This window comes from Manis javanica, chromosome 7 (genome assembly GCF_040802235.1).
Source record: "Manis javanica isolate MJ-LG chromosome 7, MJ_LKY, whole genome shotgun sequence".
Lineage (NCBI taxonomy): Eukaryota > Metazoa > Chordata > Mammalia > Pholidota > Manidae > Manis > Manis javanica.
In genome coordinates this window covers 134,199,444-134,219,128 of record NC_133162.1, presented here as the reverse complement: position 1 = coordinate 134,219,128, position 19,685 = coordinate 134,199,444, and the positions used below count along the sequence as shown (strand labels likewise).

General features: G+C 41.7%; 1 protein-coding gene across 4 annotated transcripts in view; it reads right to left on the bottom strand.

Annotated features, from left to right (window-relative positions):
• PLEKHB2 (pleckstrin homology domain containing B2) overlaps positions 1–19,685 on the bottom strand; it is a 36,924-nt gene that overhangs the window by 14,856 nt on the left and 2,383 nt on the right. For 3 of the 4 annotated variants that reach the window (XM_017678246.3, XM_017678248.3, XM_017678247.3), the window contains exons 2-5: positions 8,672–8,715; positions 6,343–6,495; positions 5,220–5,322; positions 1,189–1,228 (exon numbers count right to left, since the gene is read on the bottom strand). In XM_017678246.3, the coding sequence (XP_017533735.1) occupies positions 1,189–1,228; positions 5,220–5,322; positions 6,343–6,495; positions 8,672–8,708 (333 nt within the window). In that variant the 5' untranslated portion in view covers positions 8,709–8,715. The remainder of the gene's footprint in view (positions 1–1,188; positions 1,229–5,219; positions 5,323–6,342; positions 6,496–8,671; positions 8,716–19,685) is intronic. The other variant, XM_073241610.1, reaches the window with a different exon arrangement.

Here is a 19,685-nt window from a genome sequence, read left to right as displayed (position 1 = left end):
GTGAGTCACCACAGAGCAACTATGGTTTTTGTGCTGCTACACATAAATCCTTTTTGAAAATTCAGCATATTGAAAACAATTAAAAGCCAAAGAGTTAACTGCTGAGCGGCAAATATAACTGCCCTCTGAGAAGCAGTAAATGGCAGGAGGAAGCTCTGCCCCAGCACCCGCTCAACTCCGCACACCTTCAGTTCAGGAGGGGGGTCCTCCTCAGCCACCCCAGGAGGCAGGGGTAGAGTTCTCACTGCCCAAGGCCACAAGGGCCTCCACTGTCACCAGGCCTTTTAAAAAGTTATAAACCTCTGTTTACAAATTAAAATCCTGTAATCTAAAATGTAGCACAGATATGTTCTATATACAGTCTGTTTTTCCCATTAAAAAAAACTTTTTTCTGGTGGAAAAAAACATATGTACTCTTAAAAAAAAAACCCATATAAAGAATTATTTTGGGATCTTAGCCCTAACTATATAGATCATCAATATTTATTTCATCTAAGAGAACTGTCATGAAAGAAGTAATTGGAGTTTGGGGGAAGAATTCTCTTAGACTAACAAGAGTACAAAACAATGATATTTGCTTATTAGGCCTAAATTTTTACTTTCATTTCCCGAGTTTTTTATAAACTTCACTGACCTTTTTCTTTTCTTCCTAGAGATAAAGGAAAAAGTAAAATCCTACCTGAAGAATCAGAGCTGACCAGAGGAAGCTGCCCTGATTATCTGACAGGCACAAAGATAGCCTTAGTAGCCTCTACAAATGGGGTTTACTGTCTAATTGACCTCCCACAGTTGGAAGCAGAACTAGAGACAAGAACAAATCCCAAAAATGTTTATTTCACAAGGCTGAGATGCTATACATTAAAAGGACCCTGTGGTCTTTTCTGCACCTTCTTTGTAAGCCACAGCAGAATCCAAAGTGTTGACAATCTTTGTGAGATACAAACATTTCTAGAGAACAACACTGGAACCACTGTGCCTATGTTAGGAGGGCTCCTCTGCCAAACTGTTCAGCAAACCCCAGCTCACTCACAGTCTGCACAAGGCGCCCTGCCCAGCTCTGCTGGCCCAGCCATAGCTGGACGGCCAAGAAATTCCCATTTCCCTTTTCCCTTTCCTAATCTCCTATTCTCCTATTTGTTACAGTAAAAACACATAAAAATACTATTGGTAATTGCCATTACAACTTACTGTGTTTGTCCTGGAATCCTGGAGAGTAAACTTCCAGGCTCTGGAGAAAAGAAAAACAAAGGGGTACTTTATCGGAGGCAATTCAACATTTATCTCAATGATTCCCAAACCTATGCTGGCAATCAGACTTTCTGAAAAAGCTTTTTTTTAAGAATGGGTTTTCAGCCCTTGCCTTAAGACCCACTCAATCAACTCATTTGAGACATGTACTAGAATATATAGTATGTAAAAAAAAAAAGTATCTGTAGTGTTCACAATATATAATAAAAGTATGGCCTATACTACACAGTCTTTTCTTTACATTTTAACAGACTTAAATTCACCTTAGACATAAATGCTTAATGCCTCACTTTTAATGGTTACATAATACTCCATGGTACAAAATTACACTGTCAGCTTTCCCAATTAAAAATAATGCTGGTATTTTTTTGCCAGCTTGAGAAACTGACATGTAATGTGTTAAATTTAAAGTATATAAACAATATGATGATCTGATACATATATATTGCAGAATGATTACCACAATAAGGCTAATAACACCATCCCCTCAAATAATTACTTTTTTCTGGTGATAACATTTAAGATCTACTCTCTCAACTTTTGGGTATATAATAGTGTTGTTAATTATATTCACCATGCTGTACATCAGATGCCCAGACCTTACTCATCTTGCAGCTGGAAGTTTGTACCCTCTGACAAACACCTCTCCATTTCTCCCAAACCCCAGGCCCCAGCAACCAAAGCCCAACCCTAGCAAAGTTGTTTGTATACTTTACAATATTACATGTCAATTTCTCCTATTTCTGAGTTTGGCTTTTTTAGATTCAACATGTAAGTGAAAACACACAGTATGTCCTTTCTGAAAAATTTGGATTCTACTCTTTTGAGAATATTTCTTGAATGTCTTGTGCTAGGGATACCTCACAACCAGAGAAGTATCCTATTCCTGTGAGCTTCAGTGACTTCCAGTGCTCTGGAATGACAGGCGTGGAGGAGACTTCCAGTCTCTGTTGAGGTTCCAAATACATCATATTCTCAAGAGTTCTTCCTTATCTTTTCCAAAAGTATCTTACTTCCTTAATCAGCCTCCTCTACACTGCAGACTACTACTGAAAATTTGTAAGATGTCACGAACTCATCTGGTTGCTGCTTCTGGGAGTTAGGGTATGGCTAAAAACAGTGATATGTCGCAATAGAATCTATTTCTTTCTTTGGCTGTCACTCTTCATAGTTTGCACTTGAAGTTAAACCTCTTTATTTGGCTGTTGCTGCTGAAATGTTTTCTCCTTCATTTCACTAGGTAGTAGGGAAGATGATCTAGATTCATTTCACCTTTTTACTCAAAGGTCTCTGCTATGGGTTGAATTATGTCCCCTGCCAAAAGATAAGATGAAGTCCTAATCCCCAGTATCTGTGAAATTACTTAGAAATAGGGTCTCTGCACATGCAATCAAGTTAAGCTGGAAATACTGAATTAAGGTGGGTCCTTACTGTAACTGGTGTCCTTACAAGAAGAGGAAATTTGGATGCAGGCACACATTCATGAGGTAAGATGGTGAGCATTTATGTATGTGTACAGTGCAAGGGGGGTATAATTTTAAATATGGCAATCAATAATAAAATGCCATGTTCCTGCAGCGATCAGAATGACGCAGCTGCTAGCCAAGGAATGGCAAAGATCCGAGGCCACAACCAAAACTGGGATGAGGCAAGGGAGGATTCTGCCCAGTCTCAGAGGAAGCACAGCTCTGCTGACACACCGATTTATACTTCCAGGTTCCAGAACTACGAAAGAATAAATTTCTGTTGTAAAAGCTACTCAGTCTATGGCACTTTGCCATAGGAGCCAAAGGAAATTAAGTCTCCTCTGCTTTACTTTATCTTTATGTGTCATTTTATTTCAAGTGTGTTTCTTAGTAACAGTATAACTGGATTTTGTACTTTTTTGCCTAATATGATTTTATTCTTGTTAAGGGGAATTTAACCAACTCACATTCATTTGAGACCACAGATATCATTAGTTTAATTACTGCTACCTCATTTTCTGTCATGCTTTATTAATTTTCCTGATGTTTCTTTTTTTAAAATTAGGAATGTTTTCTGTTCCTTTTTATTCTTCCAGTTTAAAATAAAAATTATGTTCCATTGTTACTCTAACTTATACTCTTAAAATCAGAAACATATATAAACTCTATTTTCCCATACAGGTTAAGAAAGAGTCAACCCCCTCTGACCCATCCACTCTTCCAGGCTGAGCAAAGCAAGTTCTTTAGCATACTTTTACCTCTTCTCCCTCTTCTATGACAAAACCTCCTCTGTTTTGTTAAAATAGTCTAGAATTTTAGTTCCAGGTATTTTTTCCATTATTACTTACAGGAACATTGCATGCATGTGACAGCTCAGCACATGGCAGAGAAGAGTACTTAAGGACAAGGGCTCTGGAGACAAACGTTCAAACCCTGAGTCTAGTCTAGCAGCTCTCAAACCTTGGGAAGTGTCATCAGTAGAATGATGACTCCTCCCCACAAAGTTATCCACGTTGTAATCCTCACAACCTGTGACTACGTCACCTCACAAGGCAAAGGTCTGCAGCTATAACTGAAGTTAAGGACCTTGAAATGATGAGTCTACCCTGGATTATCCAGGTTGGCCCAAACTAGTCAAGAGTACTTACAAGCAAATAACCTCTTTCGGCTGCAGAGAGCCAGGAAGATGACAGCATGAGAAGGGCTAGGCCCAGAAGCCAAGGAATACATGCAGCCTCTAGGGCTGGAAAAGGCAAGGAAACATTCTTCCCCAGAGCCTTCAGAAGGGATCGTGGCCCTGCCACACCGTGAGACACAGAGCGATCCCTGTTGGACTTCTGACCTCCAGAAATGTAATCATAATTGGTATTGTTTGAAGCCACTGTACTTACTACAGAAGCATTAAAAACCTGACACAGGATGTTACCTGACCTCACTATTCCTTAATTTCTTGTGACAAAAGGAACAGTACTGACTTTACAAGACAGATGGGGATTACGTAACAGAGTTACAGCAGTTAGCACAATGCCCAGAGCCAACTTAAGTGTTCAATACATGAAAGCATAAACGATTAAGTAGTAGTATTATAGTTCCAGTTTATAAAAAAGCAGTCGACTGGCAGGACATGTTGTCATTTTTTCATCAGTCTTTAGGAAAGTCTCATTCCTTCCAGAAAGTATCACTTTAAGACTGATGAATATAAATCAGAAGATCGTAAAAAAGAAACTGCACATATTTAAAATCCTTGAGTTTAGCATGGAATAAATGTTATACTGAGGATGAACATGTACGTGAAGAGCAGGGACAGGCACGCTGACAAACTGATCTTTTATGAAATATTCTTTTAAGAAATGCTGGACTTTATGAAAATGTCACATATCTATGATTAAAATGATCTCAATTAGTGAGTTCTCACAACATTCCAGACTTAACCCATAGTACTGGTATAGAGTAGACAAGAAAAAAAAATTCTCCCCAAATTTCATTTAATCAATGCTTTAAGATTCTGATCCAACCTCAATGGCAATGTTGACGGGCTGAGAATCGATACAGCTGGGTTTCCTTCTTGCAGCTCCATACCCCATCCTCATAATGGCAGATGGGACTGAGACCCCCGCAAAGGAAGGACAGGGCTGCATAATGCAGGTGTCGGGCTTTGTAAAAAGACACTTGCCTACAAAGAACAAGATTTAAGAACCCACAGAACTATGTCCATAACCCAATGTGCACCCAGTAATGAAAGCAGCGAAAATGACGGTGCACTGACTTTCTGCCATTCCCAGTATTTAACAGGGTCCTGTCTGCACAGCTCTGGAGGGCCAGAAAGGAGGCTCGAGGTTACTGGAGACGGAATAAGACCCTGCCACATGTCTTTCACACATCCTCTGAGCCAGTTATTCTGCTGCCTGAAGGAAAACTCCACACCCATTCTTTTCCTTTCCTGATAACTGGAAATTAAAACAGAAAATATTTTTTTTAATTAAACACATGAAAAAACGAACTTACAAACAATCATCTGTGCTTTCTGCACAAAGACTGATGGTTTTCCCATCTCGGCAAACGATCTGCAGCATACAGCCTCTTGGCTTCCCATCCGGAGGCTGAATATCTATGAAAAATGAGTAGAATTAAGGAATATTTATATGTTTTTAATAGATTTCTTATTATCTAATAGCTCAGATAAGCAGAGTACCAGTACTTCAGAACATTCCAATTACAAAGCACCTTCGTTCTGCTCTGCAGACCCGAGCACAGAACCACAACCCCGTTCCGACTGAACCTCCCACAGGAAGATCAGGGAGGCCTCTGCTGGGGGCGAGCCCCATTCGGAGAGGCAAGGGAAGAAACAGCCCCCGTTATAAACAGCGCCAGATAACACAGCACTTAGTGCTTTTTTTCACAGAAAGCATTAAACTAATCACTAGTTTAAAAGTGAAAAATCCTATTTTTAAAGTATCTCCATGTACCAAGATAAGACCTATGACATCTGTGCCTGGTTTAGATAGGGCTTTCACCAGCCTACCCGTGGAGACTGGAGTTCCAAGAACTACTATGTAGGGGCTGTTTCAAGCAGATTATCTCACTTGTGACTCCCTGATTCAAGAACTCATATGCAGACACAGGAGGCTGTTACCAACATCCGTGTTTACTACGAGACTCTTTATTCCAAATGTCAACAGAGCTAAAAAAAAAACAAAAAACTAACAGGAAGTCTACATATATCATTGATTAGAAATAGAAAAGTCTGTTTGTTAAAAAATCTGTTCCTTTAAATTGAATATAAGAGATAACTCCAGGGAACCGAGACATCATGGATTTTAAGAAACTGACAAGAGTTGTCATCCATAAGGTAACAGTTCCTGAGTCACAAAATCTATACTGCCTTGGGCTCTGCCTTGGGCTGCTCCAGCCTTGCTGGGGTCCCAGCACTCACATCTTAGTTCACTACCACCTTCTCCACAGAAAGGAAGGAATGTGGACTGATGGCTCTAATTCAGATGAGCAAATTTATAGTTCATATCTATCTAGGTGTCTGGGTCCCCACTGACAAAACCCTTCTTTGATCTGTCAATGAAAACGGAATGGTATAGGAGCCAGAAGACAAGCTGGCCAAGACAGACTCGCTCACCCCGACACTCGGGCCCTGTGCGGATGTTGATGCAGTCCACGGGCATGTGGACCTTATCCTCAACACTCTGTCGAGTCTGGTCATCATAATAGATGAGGTGACCATCTGACCACAGGTCAAACCAATTCTTCTTCCAGCGCTTCAAAATAGTACCTGAAAAATAATGGGAAAGGTTGACTTTGGATGGAAAGAGCAAGGACTTTGCCCTCTATAATTCACAGGAAACAGAAACGAGGGAAACTTTCCTCTGGCCCCACAGGTATACCTGCACACCATGGCCCAGAACAGTCCATAAGCAAGGAGTGTAAGCAGATGGACGCCACACAACAGCAGGGCTGCATGCTGTCCACACTTGAGATACTAAGAACACTGCCAACTTAAAACTCCCAAAGAGTAACAAAAAAAAGTTCAATAAACCTTTGATTCTGAGCTATAATAAAACTTGTCTAACATTTAATTCTCCATGTAGTATACCTAACATTTAATTTTCCATGTAGTATACCTAAACTTCCCCAGTGGTATTTAACTTTGCTAGACTGATCGGAAAATTTTAGACTGTAAAGGCTGTATCTATAAACATTTTCCTCTTTTGGAAAAACATGTTTTTCTCTTTTCCTTAAAGGCTTTCAAATGCACTTTTCTCTAATATTCACTGCCCACAGTATGTGAGAGTGTCCTCACCTGAGGCAGACACAGAGGCGGGCTCAGACACTGGGCACACTCACACCCAGGACCTGGCCCCAAGCCCAGGGCTGACTCCCACCTGCATACAGCCACCCTACTGCCTCACACATCTGTGTCTGAGAGAATTCACTCTTTCATTCCTAATGTTGGACTACGCACTTGACTTTATGAAACTAATTCTCGTGTCAGCCAAAAGAGCAAACTAAAAGGATAGTTTTAGCTCCAAGTCATCCCTGTGCGTTTCTCACATCCGTACCACCTTCTGCATCTTCTGTTCCTGTAGATCCCACCCTGTTCTCAGACAACATACAGAAACGCTATTCCATGTACCTCTCCTAATGTTCCCATGTCCCCTCTACTGGTATCAACCAAATATGTGCCACATCAGCCCTCTGAATGTCTTTTACCACCATGAGCACCCTCCCTGCCAAGACAGGTATCTGCAGCACATGCCTAAATTGGGAGGCGACATCCAGTATCTATGTTTAGCAGCACCTGAGCTGTGCAGGAACCACCAACCAAACAGGACCACCTAAACACAGACAGATGAGTGAGTCACCGAGCTAGAGAATTCTACCCTAGCACCTCCCCTGCCAGCAAAGCCCTGACTACAGATTCCCAAATTACGCTGTCCTTGAGTTCAGATACTGGGTCTTATGGGCCTAAGCCACAACGGCAAGAAAAGGGATACTGGAGACAGTCTGGCATCAATGTGACCACACTGTGTAATTCTGCTGCTCTACAACTCAGGGAATATAATACACCTCATCTCATTTTATTTAATATGATTGATACACTGCTTTTAGCAAGGAAAATCAACCCACACATCAGGAGATGGGGAAATGAAGAAAGTCTTCCGAATACACACACTTATGAGATAAACATGGACTAGGACACTGGAAAGTCAAGTCTGTACAGCTTATTTAAAGGACATCTGTGCACGTATCACCCCACACACTGATGGCGAACACGCAATTATTCTGTTGACAGAGCAGTTACACTGAGTTACGGTGGAGAGGAAAGGTGCCCTCAACCAAGGGTGCAGTAGAGCCTAAGGAGAAAACCACAGGGCGCCTGAGGGGCCCGAAACAAGACGTGTCCCCACGGTCTGGAGCAAGGCTCTCTCCGTGGTCCTGAATGCGCCACCTGAGGGAGGCAAGACAAGGAAACTTACACAAAGACTGGGGCTAGACTCCAACATGCCAGGACCTTCTTTCTGAAGCTCCACATTTTAAGAGCTCTATCTATTCTTAGAATACAGATTGTCAGACTGCAGTATTGCAGAATCTCAGTCACTGCTCAATCCCCAGATTAGACAGGTGATTTCCACAAAGAAGGCAGCACCTCCACACTAACCTATCGGCTCAGCTAGGTTAGGTGAAGGCAGAACCTCAGGTCAGCCATTAGTAAGAAAGCGTGCTAGTGAGAAAAGAGCTCTGGTTCCTCCAAATGCAGCAACCCAGAAGGCTGAAAAAACAAGCAGAAAAACTGCTCATCGAGCTCTAAAATTTTCCAAGAGGAATTGCAGGGCAACTTCACAGATAAATCTTTACTATTTGTTAAGTGTGATCTGTTTCAGCAGCAGCAATAAACACAGGCCCTCAGGCAACACCCCACACAGACAGAGGCTCCGTCCCGTACTTACTCTGTCGCAGCAACCATCCGCTCTTCACAAATGCCATCTTTCACCTACAGGAGAAGAAATAGGCAGGCTCAAAAGTTATACCCGGAAAAGAGGATGGCACATATGAGCTGCTTTTCTCACCACATTTCTGATACCAAATGGGTGGGGTTTTTCTACACCAACAATCAATTCTCCAACTCTCAGGACACTGAATGGATGGATGTGTGTATACTGACTGAACTCAATTCTGACCCCCTACCTGGAGCAGCACCAGACCCCACAGCTTCGAGACTCAGTTCCAAGAGCACTCCCACTTCAGACCTATTCAGTTCAACCCAGTTTTGCTAAACAGAAAGCCTGGGAAGAGGTTCTCCCGTGCTTCTGACCTTTAAACTCGGGGTTCAATCATTTGAGAGAGTGGCTTAGGGAACTCAGGAAAGCACTTTACTATTACCTGTTGCTGATAAAGGATGCAACTCAGGAACAGCCACTGGAAGAGATGCACAGGGCAGGATGTCGGGGAGAGTGCACAATAGCACTAAGTCATTAATGTGTCAGCAGGCAGGGTGCGGGGCAGAGCACAACACCATTAAGTCAAGTCATTAAGAAAAAGTCTAACAAAGTTAATTCTATAGAAATAAAAACCCAAATAGCAAACAAAATGTCAAAAAATGACCTAATTTTCTTCACTTGCAAAGCCCACTCACTTGTACCAGAAACAGCAATTACTTGCAGTTCAAAAAGGAAACATGAATGGACAATAAACTCGTAAGATACTCAATTTATCTATCAATTCAACAGAGAAAACTCAAAACACAAGTTCATAACATTACTTATCAGATGAGCACAATGGAAAAACTAAGATACTCAAAAGGAAAAGGCGTGACTTGAGAGCTGGACCGAAAACTGCTGCCACTTTCTGGGAGGGGAATCTGACAACACCCACTCACATCCCAATGTTCACACACTGACCCAGCAGCCTCCCATTACTGCGTTCACACCTCATTGACACACACAGGCAGGTCTGGCAGCATATGCAGATGTGTGTTTCTGGGGACAGGAATGAGGACACGCTGCGTATGTACCCGAAAGAGGGTGGCTATTCAGTCCTATACACCTTTTCTGTACTATGTAAGTTTGTTTTAACAATTTACATGTATTACTATCTTTTGTTTTTTGAAACCAACAGACATTATTTGGAGGCTGAGATTTCTGGGCCGCTTTCATTTTCTACTTTAGCATTTTTAGGTATTCTTGTTAAGGCTCTATGGTTTGAAAGGTTAGCAACACATCAAAAGAACAAATGAGTCTCCCTCGTTTAATTTTCCCACTTCTAAGTAGGGCTGGATTTTTGCCTACCTCTAGCCCTTCAGATAAAGAGCCCCACGAGCTTTAATCATCCGACATTCCAGCACTCCACAATCTTGTACTGAGGGTTCTTTATCTCCTTGCAATCTCTGTAGTTCACGCTGTCTTGTCCTCACCCAGGAAAGAAGTTTTTTATCTTTCTGCAAATTCCACCACACATGTAGGTGCTCAAACACACAGCACCAGACAGACTAGCTCGAGAGAGCCGGTCTCCCTTTCTCCCAGCGGGCAGCACAAAGCACCTGCTGCTGGAAGCCTCCTCCTGAGCTGAGCGTGCGCGCCAAGCAGAGACTGCAGAGCTCACTGTTGAGCCACTGACTCAACCAACAGGGAAACCAGCCCTCTTCCAAGGCTTTCTGTTTAGCAAAACTGGGTTGAACTGGTTTCCTGCAACTTTCAACCTAAAACATCCTCAAACAATTCATTTGCTTCTGAAAGGGTTTGAGGCAGAGAAAAAATACCATTATATTTTCACTGAACAAATATTCTTTGAGCATCTGAAGTGCGTATGGGAGGCATGGAGGACACAGGAGTACCTAGGCCAAAGTCTCTGCTTCCATGCAGCCCACAGAATACATAGGTTAAGTTTATAAATTAAAAGACAGGCAATGGACTATTATAACTAGGTGATCTCTATCTATTATAACTATATAACTATATATTATATAGTTATAACTATATATATAGTTATATATATATAACTATATATATATAACTATATAACTATATATTATAACTATTATAACTATGATCTCTATGGTGATGCTATTACTCTAGAACATCAAACTGCAAGTATTCATTCATACTAAGTCCTGGATATTTATACTAAAACTTTCCACTGTCATAACATGAACTGTTTGGATTTCATGTGAAAAAGAATAAATCTTGGAACAGGCAAAAAATTACTTACAGGTATTGGTAGCTACCTAGTTACAATACAAATGTAAAACCTCACTGCATCTTACTGTGTTAACTGATAGTAACCACTCTAGATGGGGTGAGGATTTAATAATATGGGTACCTGCTGAACCACTGTGTTGTATACGTGAAACCAATATAAAATTAGATGGCAATGATACTTCAAAAAAAAAAACAAACCTCACCAAAATGTTGTCACACAACTTGGCTGATACCTGATGAGCTGGTGGCTGTGGAACCAAGTTACTAACATAAAAATGTGGAACAAAAGAAAGGAGTCTCCTGAACTTTTGTGGTAAATGTTTTAAAAATCTCTAAAGATTCATGGTATTAACTTGGCTATATAGTCTAAGAGTCACTCACAATGTCAGATAATGTACACTGAGATTAAGAACAGCTTCATTACTAAAAGTCTTTCAGACTCTGAGTCCAACAATTTCACAGGCCTTCAAGAGGAACCGCAATGCTAGCACCCATGAAGACAGTGAAAACAGATAAAACCTAAAGGACCTAGAGATTTCCTATTATCTGATTATCACCTACTAATTGAATGGATCAACATCTCAGTTCCCAGTTATGGGGGCTATGTTTTCTTTGGTGTTTCTTTAGGGTGAGACCAGGTTTCTTTTACTTTTCAGGTAGCTGGAGCTCAAGATATGTCAACAAGAAGAAACCAAACAGCTGACCTGGGAATCAATTCCAGGCCACTTGAGTCAAGATTCAAAAGAAAACAAAAGACTTCTACAACTAGAGGACAACATCAGAAATGTACCCCTGCTGTGCCTACACAAAATAGTTCACGCCACTGGAGAAAGAGAAAATTAGAGTATTACAACAAAGTAGGGAGAAACTTAAAACTGCAATTAGCAACAGAACTCCTCACTTTCTGAAAAAGGGTAATCCTTCTGCAGTCTTGAGTAGCTTCTTATCTGGTACCATCTTGTCTACCTTTAGTCATTATGTGGAACAATCTCACATTTACCTCAGAGCCCAGATTTTTATCGCTAATACTGGTCTCCTCAAAAAGGAGCCAGTGCTCCATGAAATGAGCTGGTTACAATTTAGGGACAGGAAACCTTAAGATGTGCCTAAGATATCTTAGTGTCAAGAAACAAAGATGCTTTCTGGAAAACCTTTAGAAAGGATAAAGAGCTCAACCAGCTGAGGGGCATCTGATGGCCGACCGTAACAACCTGAGTGCTAAACTGAAAATTGTCATTACAGTTCCTGAGGACCAACTGAGGCTGAAAGACATCCTAAGTATAAAATGATGATTAAAACTGATACAATGCTATAGAATGTTAGAGAAAAGACATGGAATTTCACACAACTTGGCAGGAGATGAAGCTGAAACACTCTGACTTGTACAACATCTTCCCCTCACTGGATAACTCACATGGTTATTGCATCAATATTAAGAGATATTGTTGTGTTTACCCTCTGTTAGGATTTCTTTTTTAGTTAAGAAGTCTAGACTTCTGTGTTAAGGATTCATGTATGCTGAACCTCAAGCAGCAGGGAAGACTGTAGTAACAGGCTTTAACCAGCCCAGAAGTTAGGCAGCTGGGGAGAAACGAATCCGGGGAAACAAACCCTGGATTCACACCCTCATCAATGTTCTGAGTTTGGTTACTTGCATTTACAAGCCACTTTTCCGAAAAATCCGAAGAAGCTAAGAGGATACTAAAGTCCCATGATAAACGGAGCTTCCTAAAGTAGCTTGTGGCATCTCCACTCCGATCAGCAATATAATCAGCCATGGGCAACTACCTGGGGGGCTAGGGCTGGTGTATTTTGCCATCTAGCAGACTGCACTGTGGGCAGTCATCTGAGTGCAAGAAAATAAGTTCTTGATCTCGATTAAAGAGATGTGCATCCTTTGTGTCTACAAGCTTCCTCGGCAGGAAGCACACTGGTATGGCCATCACCACGTGGAGCACGTTGCCTTGTCAGCCTCAGCCTCAGGCAGGAAAAGCACCCTTGCCTCTGGATCTCAACCCAAAAGCAACATACAACACAACACAGACCTTCCACACTGGACCTGATAAATAAGACACAAAGGCAACAAATCCTTAAATAAGCAGCTGCCATCATCTGCCCCTTAAATTGCCCATCGCACCTATGCCGGACCACAGCTAAATCCTTCAATCTGGCATCTGTCCTGCCAGGCTCCTCCAGCGTATGCTGACCCCTGACCACAAAGCAGAGGAGGGACAGTGCCTGTCACTCAGCCTTGCAGAGCACTCTCGCCACAGCCTAGGCCAGGCACCTACTCATCAGCTCAGATCAGTTCTGGGTCCCGGACACTGCCAGCCTGTCCTGCTTGAGGCTCCCTAGGGCCAGTGCTCAGAGGAGAAGAACAAGAAGACACCTATTTGAAACACTCATCTTTCCATTTTTCCCTCCGTATTATACAGAATGGTACATATTTCTGAAAAACCCACATTTCTTGTCACTAAACACTGTAATTCAGGGTTATTTTCAAAGAGAACACAACACTAACATTAAAATGATGATCTATAACAAAATATACCAATAATGTGAAGATCACCCATGGTGACTCCTTGGCAATTTCCAACATTAATGAGGAATTACAAGGAGCACAAACAGCTAACTCTGCTCCCTCCCGAAACGCAACTAAAATGAGAACTGAGAAACTAAGGCATAAATGCAAAAACACAGACAGCAGTGGAGGCAAAAGCAGATGAGACAGTGACAACACTGTGCAAGTTACAACAAATGGACAGTACTGACCAACATAAAGCTCAGCTTTCCTAGCTCTGCCATGTAGTAACAGGAAGCCAAAATACAGCAGGCCAACTGCAGTCACAGAACACTAGAAAAATCAGGAAGGTGGAGGTACAAGAATTCTGAATGTGGGGGTGAGTATCAGAATGTACTGAAAGTCTTTAAGAGTCACTAGGCCCATCCACAGCCAGGCAACTACCCTCTCCCAATCCTGAGAATTTCCGTAGTGGAAATGCTGAAACACAGAGGTTCTGGTCTTGGGGACATGAGGCACTGCTCAAAGTGAGAGTGAGATGTCACACTTAGAGCAATAACAGAATACAGATCTTCCCCCACCTACGATGGGATTACATCCTAAAAACCCACTGTTACGTTGAAAATGTAACTTGAAAACGCACTTAATACACCTAACCTACTGAAATCAGAGCTTAGCCTAACCTGCCTTAAACATGCTCAGAACATTTAAATTAGTTTACAGTGGGGCAAAATCATTTAATACAAAGCCTATTTTAAACTAAAGTGCTGAGTATCTCATACAACGTGTTAAATACTATACTGAAAGTGAAAATGAAAATGGTTGTAGGGGTACAGAAGGGCTCAGTGTGTCAGCAGTTGGTTCTGTGGCTGACTGGGAGCCATGCGTGCTGCCCTGCCCAGCATCACTAGGGGACTGTGCCACATGTCGCTAGCCCAGGAGAAAATCCAAATTCACAATCCATCATTCAGAATGTATACTGCTTTCACACCATCACAAAGAGAAAAAATCATTAGTCAAATCATCGTTAAGTCAGGACCATATATAAGTAAAAGTCTTATTAAACTCCCTCTCCTCTTCCTTTGGGAGTCTCCCAGATTCCAGCTCTGGGCAAAGGGCACAGCCCAAGAGGAAAGGCTCACTGATACTGGCTGCTGGGAGGTTCCTCAGTGAAGGAGCCATACTTTGCCTAGCACTCTACAGGGAAGCTCACTAACTGATACACTTTAAACAAACACAGATGTTCTATCAGTTTTTAAGTATTTCTTTTAAATAGGAACAGACAAAATGCATCATCAGACATTTGAGGAAAGCCTAGAGATAAAAGAGATTAAAGGAAATAAAATTAAGAAAAAAGAACTAAAAACCAAAACCTCACAGGAACCAGAGACAATGCAAGGAGCAAAAGAAAATTTCCAAAAAGAAACTATTATCAGAGAAATTATACATGATTATTGTAGCCAAAACAAAAACAGAATGTTCTGTAAGTAGGAACATTCAAAGCTCTCAGCTAAAAATAACCAAAATTTAAAATTCAATGGAAGAGTTGTAAAGATCAAGATGGAGGAAATCTCTATGAAAGAAAAAAAAAGTCCAGAAAATGAAAAGAACAAATTAAGAGGATGAAACTGGGATATAAAATATGCTGCTTATGAGAGAGCTTTATAAATAAACCACAAAGAAAAGAGTGGAGAAGAAATATACTATCCAAACATTTCCCAGAATAGGACAACACAATTCTAGACAGAAAAGCTTCAACAAGTCTCCATCAGGAAGAGAATTTCAGAGATGCTCAGGAGGGGGCATGACTAAAATTTCAGAACTCTACAAAGAACCTAAAAACTTCCCAGAGGGAAACAGAGATCACATATAAGGGATCAGAGCACAGGGCATTTTTTTCAACAGTGCTGGAAGCTAAAAAGTAACGGATCAGTATCTTCAAAATGCTGACAGAAAATTATGTCCAAGCCAGAGTTCCATACCCAAATTATTAATCAAGCAGATAAAATAAAGACATTTACACACATGCTGATAGGCTTAAGACTTACCTTCCAGGTACCCTGTTTCCAGAATATGTTCCACCAAAATGAAACAATAGATCAAGAACTAGGGAATCTCATAAGGGACCCGGAGAAGGAAAATACCCAAGATTCAGGAAGGAAGGTCCCGGGAAGACAGCTGTGCAAAACACCTGGAAAAGAAAGCCAGCCAGGCTTGGGCAGCACGGGGCGCTCCAGGAGGGGAAGGTAACAGGTATTATTTGTTTCTGGCAGACCTGACCGAAGATGTCTTACACTGTGGGAAGCTAAAGATAACACCTAAGTCAACAGCAGTAATACCTTATCTCGAAATATAAAAATAGTATAAAAAAAGGTTTTAAAAAAGATGAAAATGGTTGTCCCTAGTTAAGGGAAAGGGTATGAGCAAGACACTGATTTTTTTTACACTGAGATTTAAAGTACTATTTGGTTTTCTAGTACATGTGTATTATTTTGATAAATGTAAACATGCAAGCAACAATTTATCAAACATTAAAAAAAGATGAAATCATCTACCTACTTGAACCTTCCTCTAACAAGTTTTTGTTTTTAAATTGGGAGGAGGAAGTATTAACTTTAGCAATCAAAATCATCATACAGCCTAACTCTTTCAGTGTACAGGCTTTAGACTCAAAAGACCTGCATTCAAATCCTGCCTCAACTACTTATAAATTACCTTGGGCAAGTCACTTAACTCTTTCAAGCCTTAGTTTCTTGATCTATCCAATGAGAATACCAACAACTTCCAGACAGGATGTCTGGAAGACTGGGTGAACATGTGTTTGGCATAGTGGCTGACAGTCCTGAAACTCATTACATCGCAGCTGCTCTCACAAGAATTACTGAGACTGTTACCACTATTATTTCCTTACTACCTACTTGACTAAAAAAGTTGCCCAAAACATTCTAGAAGACAAGCACAATAGGATTCTTCTCAAACAGCTTAGCCGACTTAGTCTAACATGCCCTTGAGGTTCAACATCCGAACACAAATACCTGTTGAAAAGAAAGACACAGACCCCACTTCTGCTAGGCCAAGTCACCAAACCAGGGCCTAATACTTAAACCCAATTACAGTTGCAACCTCTCCTAGAAACTAGTTAGTAAAGTTTTCTGTTAGCATCACTAATAAGATAATCTGCCCCATGAGCTTTCTCCATCTTCCCTGAAAGGAGATGGGACAATCTGCATTGTAAGAATGGGCAATCCCCATTCTTCCCCATAAGAGGAAGTGACTCTGCTTTAAACAATCCCTTCTTTCCTTTTGCTAATAACTTTCCCCACCCTCCTGTCTACAAAATTCGCCATTGTGTACAAGTCCTCTCTACTTGCTAGAGAGGATGCTGCCCAAATCATTAATTGTTTAATAAAGCCAATTAGATCTTAGAACTTTCTTAGATGAGAGGGTAGTCAAAAGAAGGTGGAGTAGGAAGGCAAGGCAAAAACTTCCTCCCACACACATACACCAAGGAAGCAAATGCAGCAAACACAGCAAGCCCTGGAAAGGACCTGAGGACTGCAGAACAGACCACCTACACCTGGGGAAGGTAGGACCCACACTGAGAAGGGCAAAGGGGCAGAGCTGCTATCAATCAGGGCCCAAGCCCTTCCCCCAACCCATCCCACAGCAGGAGGGAGAGGAATGGGGTGGGGAGGGAATAAGCACTCAGGAACTGTGCACACCTGGCCCTGGATCTGCTCGGGGAACAGGAGTCCACAATGCACTGGGATTTGGTGATTTACTGGGGTTGGACACAAGGGAGAGCTGGAGCACTGGTGGAGGCCCAGACTCCTGTCGCTTGTTGAGAATGGGCATGCTTGTTGGTCCTGCAGAGACCCAATGCAGAAGCAGCAATTTGAAAGATTAACCAGCAGCAAGAAGTGTGCCAGAGGGGTGGAGCCCAGGGGGAGCTCACTCAGGAGGATTAAAAGCAGGCAGACAACACTTTTCCAGCCCTACTGCACCCCAGCTGGTCAGGGGCTTACAGAAGCCAGCTCTGAAACACTCCATCTTCCTTGGTGGCAGCTCAGCAACACAGCGGTGTTTACCTGCACACCCACCTCAGCCCCTGGGCTCAGCAGCACTCCAACTTTGCTGACTGGCAGGCAGAGGGCGGAGTACACTTTCCTGACTTTCCCGGCAACCCTCAGCTCAACTGGACAGACGCTTTGAGGGCCAGCTCTCAGCTCTCCAAGTGCCCTACTGGCTCAACTCCAGTGCCCCACAGCATACCCACCCCAGCCGGCATGCTCGCTGGGCAGTGCTCTACTACTGCTGGCCCCACCCACAACGCATCCCTGCAGAAGTGCCTCCCCTCACACAAAGGACAAGCAGAGGCAAGCGGTGGGGACCAGCCTTTGCTGACAGACAGGCAGAAAGGTTGCCCCGCCCACAGCCCACCAACAGCAACTGCGGCTCAGCCACAACAGGCAGGCAGGCTCTGGTGAGCAAGCAGTCCTGAGCTTCTGAGCACCACAGGACACTCACTTCATCAAGACATTACTTCCTAGACCATAAGGCGTAGTTCATCTATCTAACAAAGGAATAAACACTGAAATCCAGACAAAATGAGGCGGCAGAAGAGTATGTTCCAACAAAAGAACAGGAAAAAGGGCTAATAAAACAGAGATTAGTCATCTTCCTAATAATAAATTCAAAGTAACAGTCATAAAGATTCTCACTGAAACGGGGAAATCAATTCAGGAGCTCAAAGGCAATTTCAACAAAGAGATAGGAAATATGAAAAGGAGCCATTCAGAGCTAAAAAATACAGTAACTGAAATGAAAAATACAATAGAGGAAATGAACAGACTGCTGAAAGCAGAGGAAAGAATCAGTGTTTTGGAAGATAGAGAACAGCAGAATAACCAAATGAGGAACAGAGAGAAAAAGGAATTTCTAAAGATGAGAAGATGCTAAGACAGCTGTGTGACAACCCCAAACAAAACAATATTCACATAATAGGGGTCCCAGAAAGAGAAGAGAGAGTGAGACAAAGGAGTAAAAAGTCTCTCTGAAGAAATAATACCTGAAAATTGGGAAAGAGACATCAAGGTTCTAGAAGCACAAAGAACCCCTACCTAACAAGACAAACCCCAGGAGGACAACACCAAGACACCATAATTAAAATGACAGAGATTAAAGATAAAGAGAGAATCTTCAGTGTAGTGAGAGAGAAGCGGTCAGTCAGCAGACTATAAGGGAAGTCCCTGCAAGGGAAACTCCATAAAGCTATCAGCAGATTTCTCATCAGAAACTTCACAGGCCAGAAGGCAATGGCATGAAATATTCAAAGTATTGAAAGGGAAGAACCTACAACCTACAAATCTATGAAGGCTAAACAACATGCTATTCTAAATAATCAATGGATCAATGAGGAAATCAAACAATAGATGGAGACAAATGAAAACAGAAACACAATGGTTCGAAATATGTGGGGTGCAGCAGAAGCAGTTTCAAGGCGGAAGTGCATACCATGGCAGGCCTACCTCAAGAAACAAGAACAATCCCAAATAGAAACAACCTAAACTCACAGCTAAAGGAACCAGAAAAGGAATAGATGAAACCCAAAGTTAACAGAAGCAGGGACATAATAAAGATCAGAACAGAAATAGAAAACTATGAGAACAACAGAAAAAAAAAATCAGTGAAACCAGGAGATGGTTCTTCAAGAAGATAAACAGAATAGACAAACCCTGACCCAGACTTACCAAAAAAAAGAGACAAATAAACAAAATCAGAAATGAAAAAGAAGTTAGAACTGATCCCACAGAAACATGAAGAATTATTAGAGAATTCTATAAAAAATCAACAAATTGGACAACCTAGAAGTAATGGACAAATTCCTAGCAACATATCATCTTCCAAGACTGACCAAAAACCTATTAGAATAACTGGATTCAGCAAAGGTGCAGGAGACAAAATCTAAATACAGAAATCTGTTGCATTCCTATATACGAACAGCAACTAGGAGAATGACAAATGAGGAAAACAATTTCATTTACAGTTGCATCAGAAAGAATGAAATATCTAGGAGTAAACCTAGCCAAAGAAGTGAAAGACCAGTACTCTGAAAACTGTAGACACTGATGAAACAAACTGAAGACGACCCGACTCAATGGAAATCTATCCCATGCTCATGAATAGGATAAATTAACATTGTCAAAATGGCCATCCTGCCCAAAGCAATTTACAGATTCATTTCAA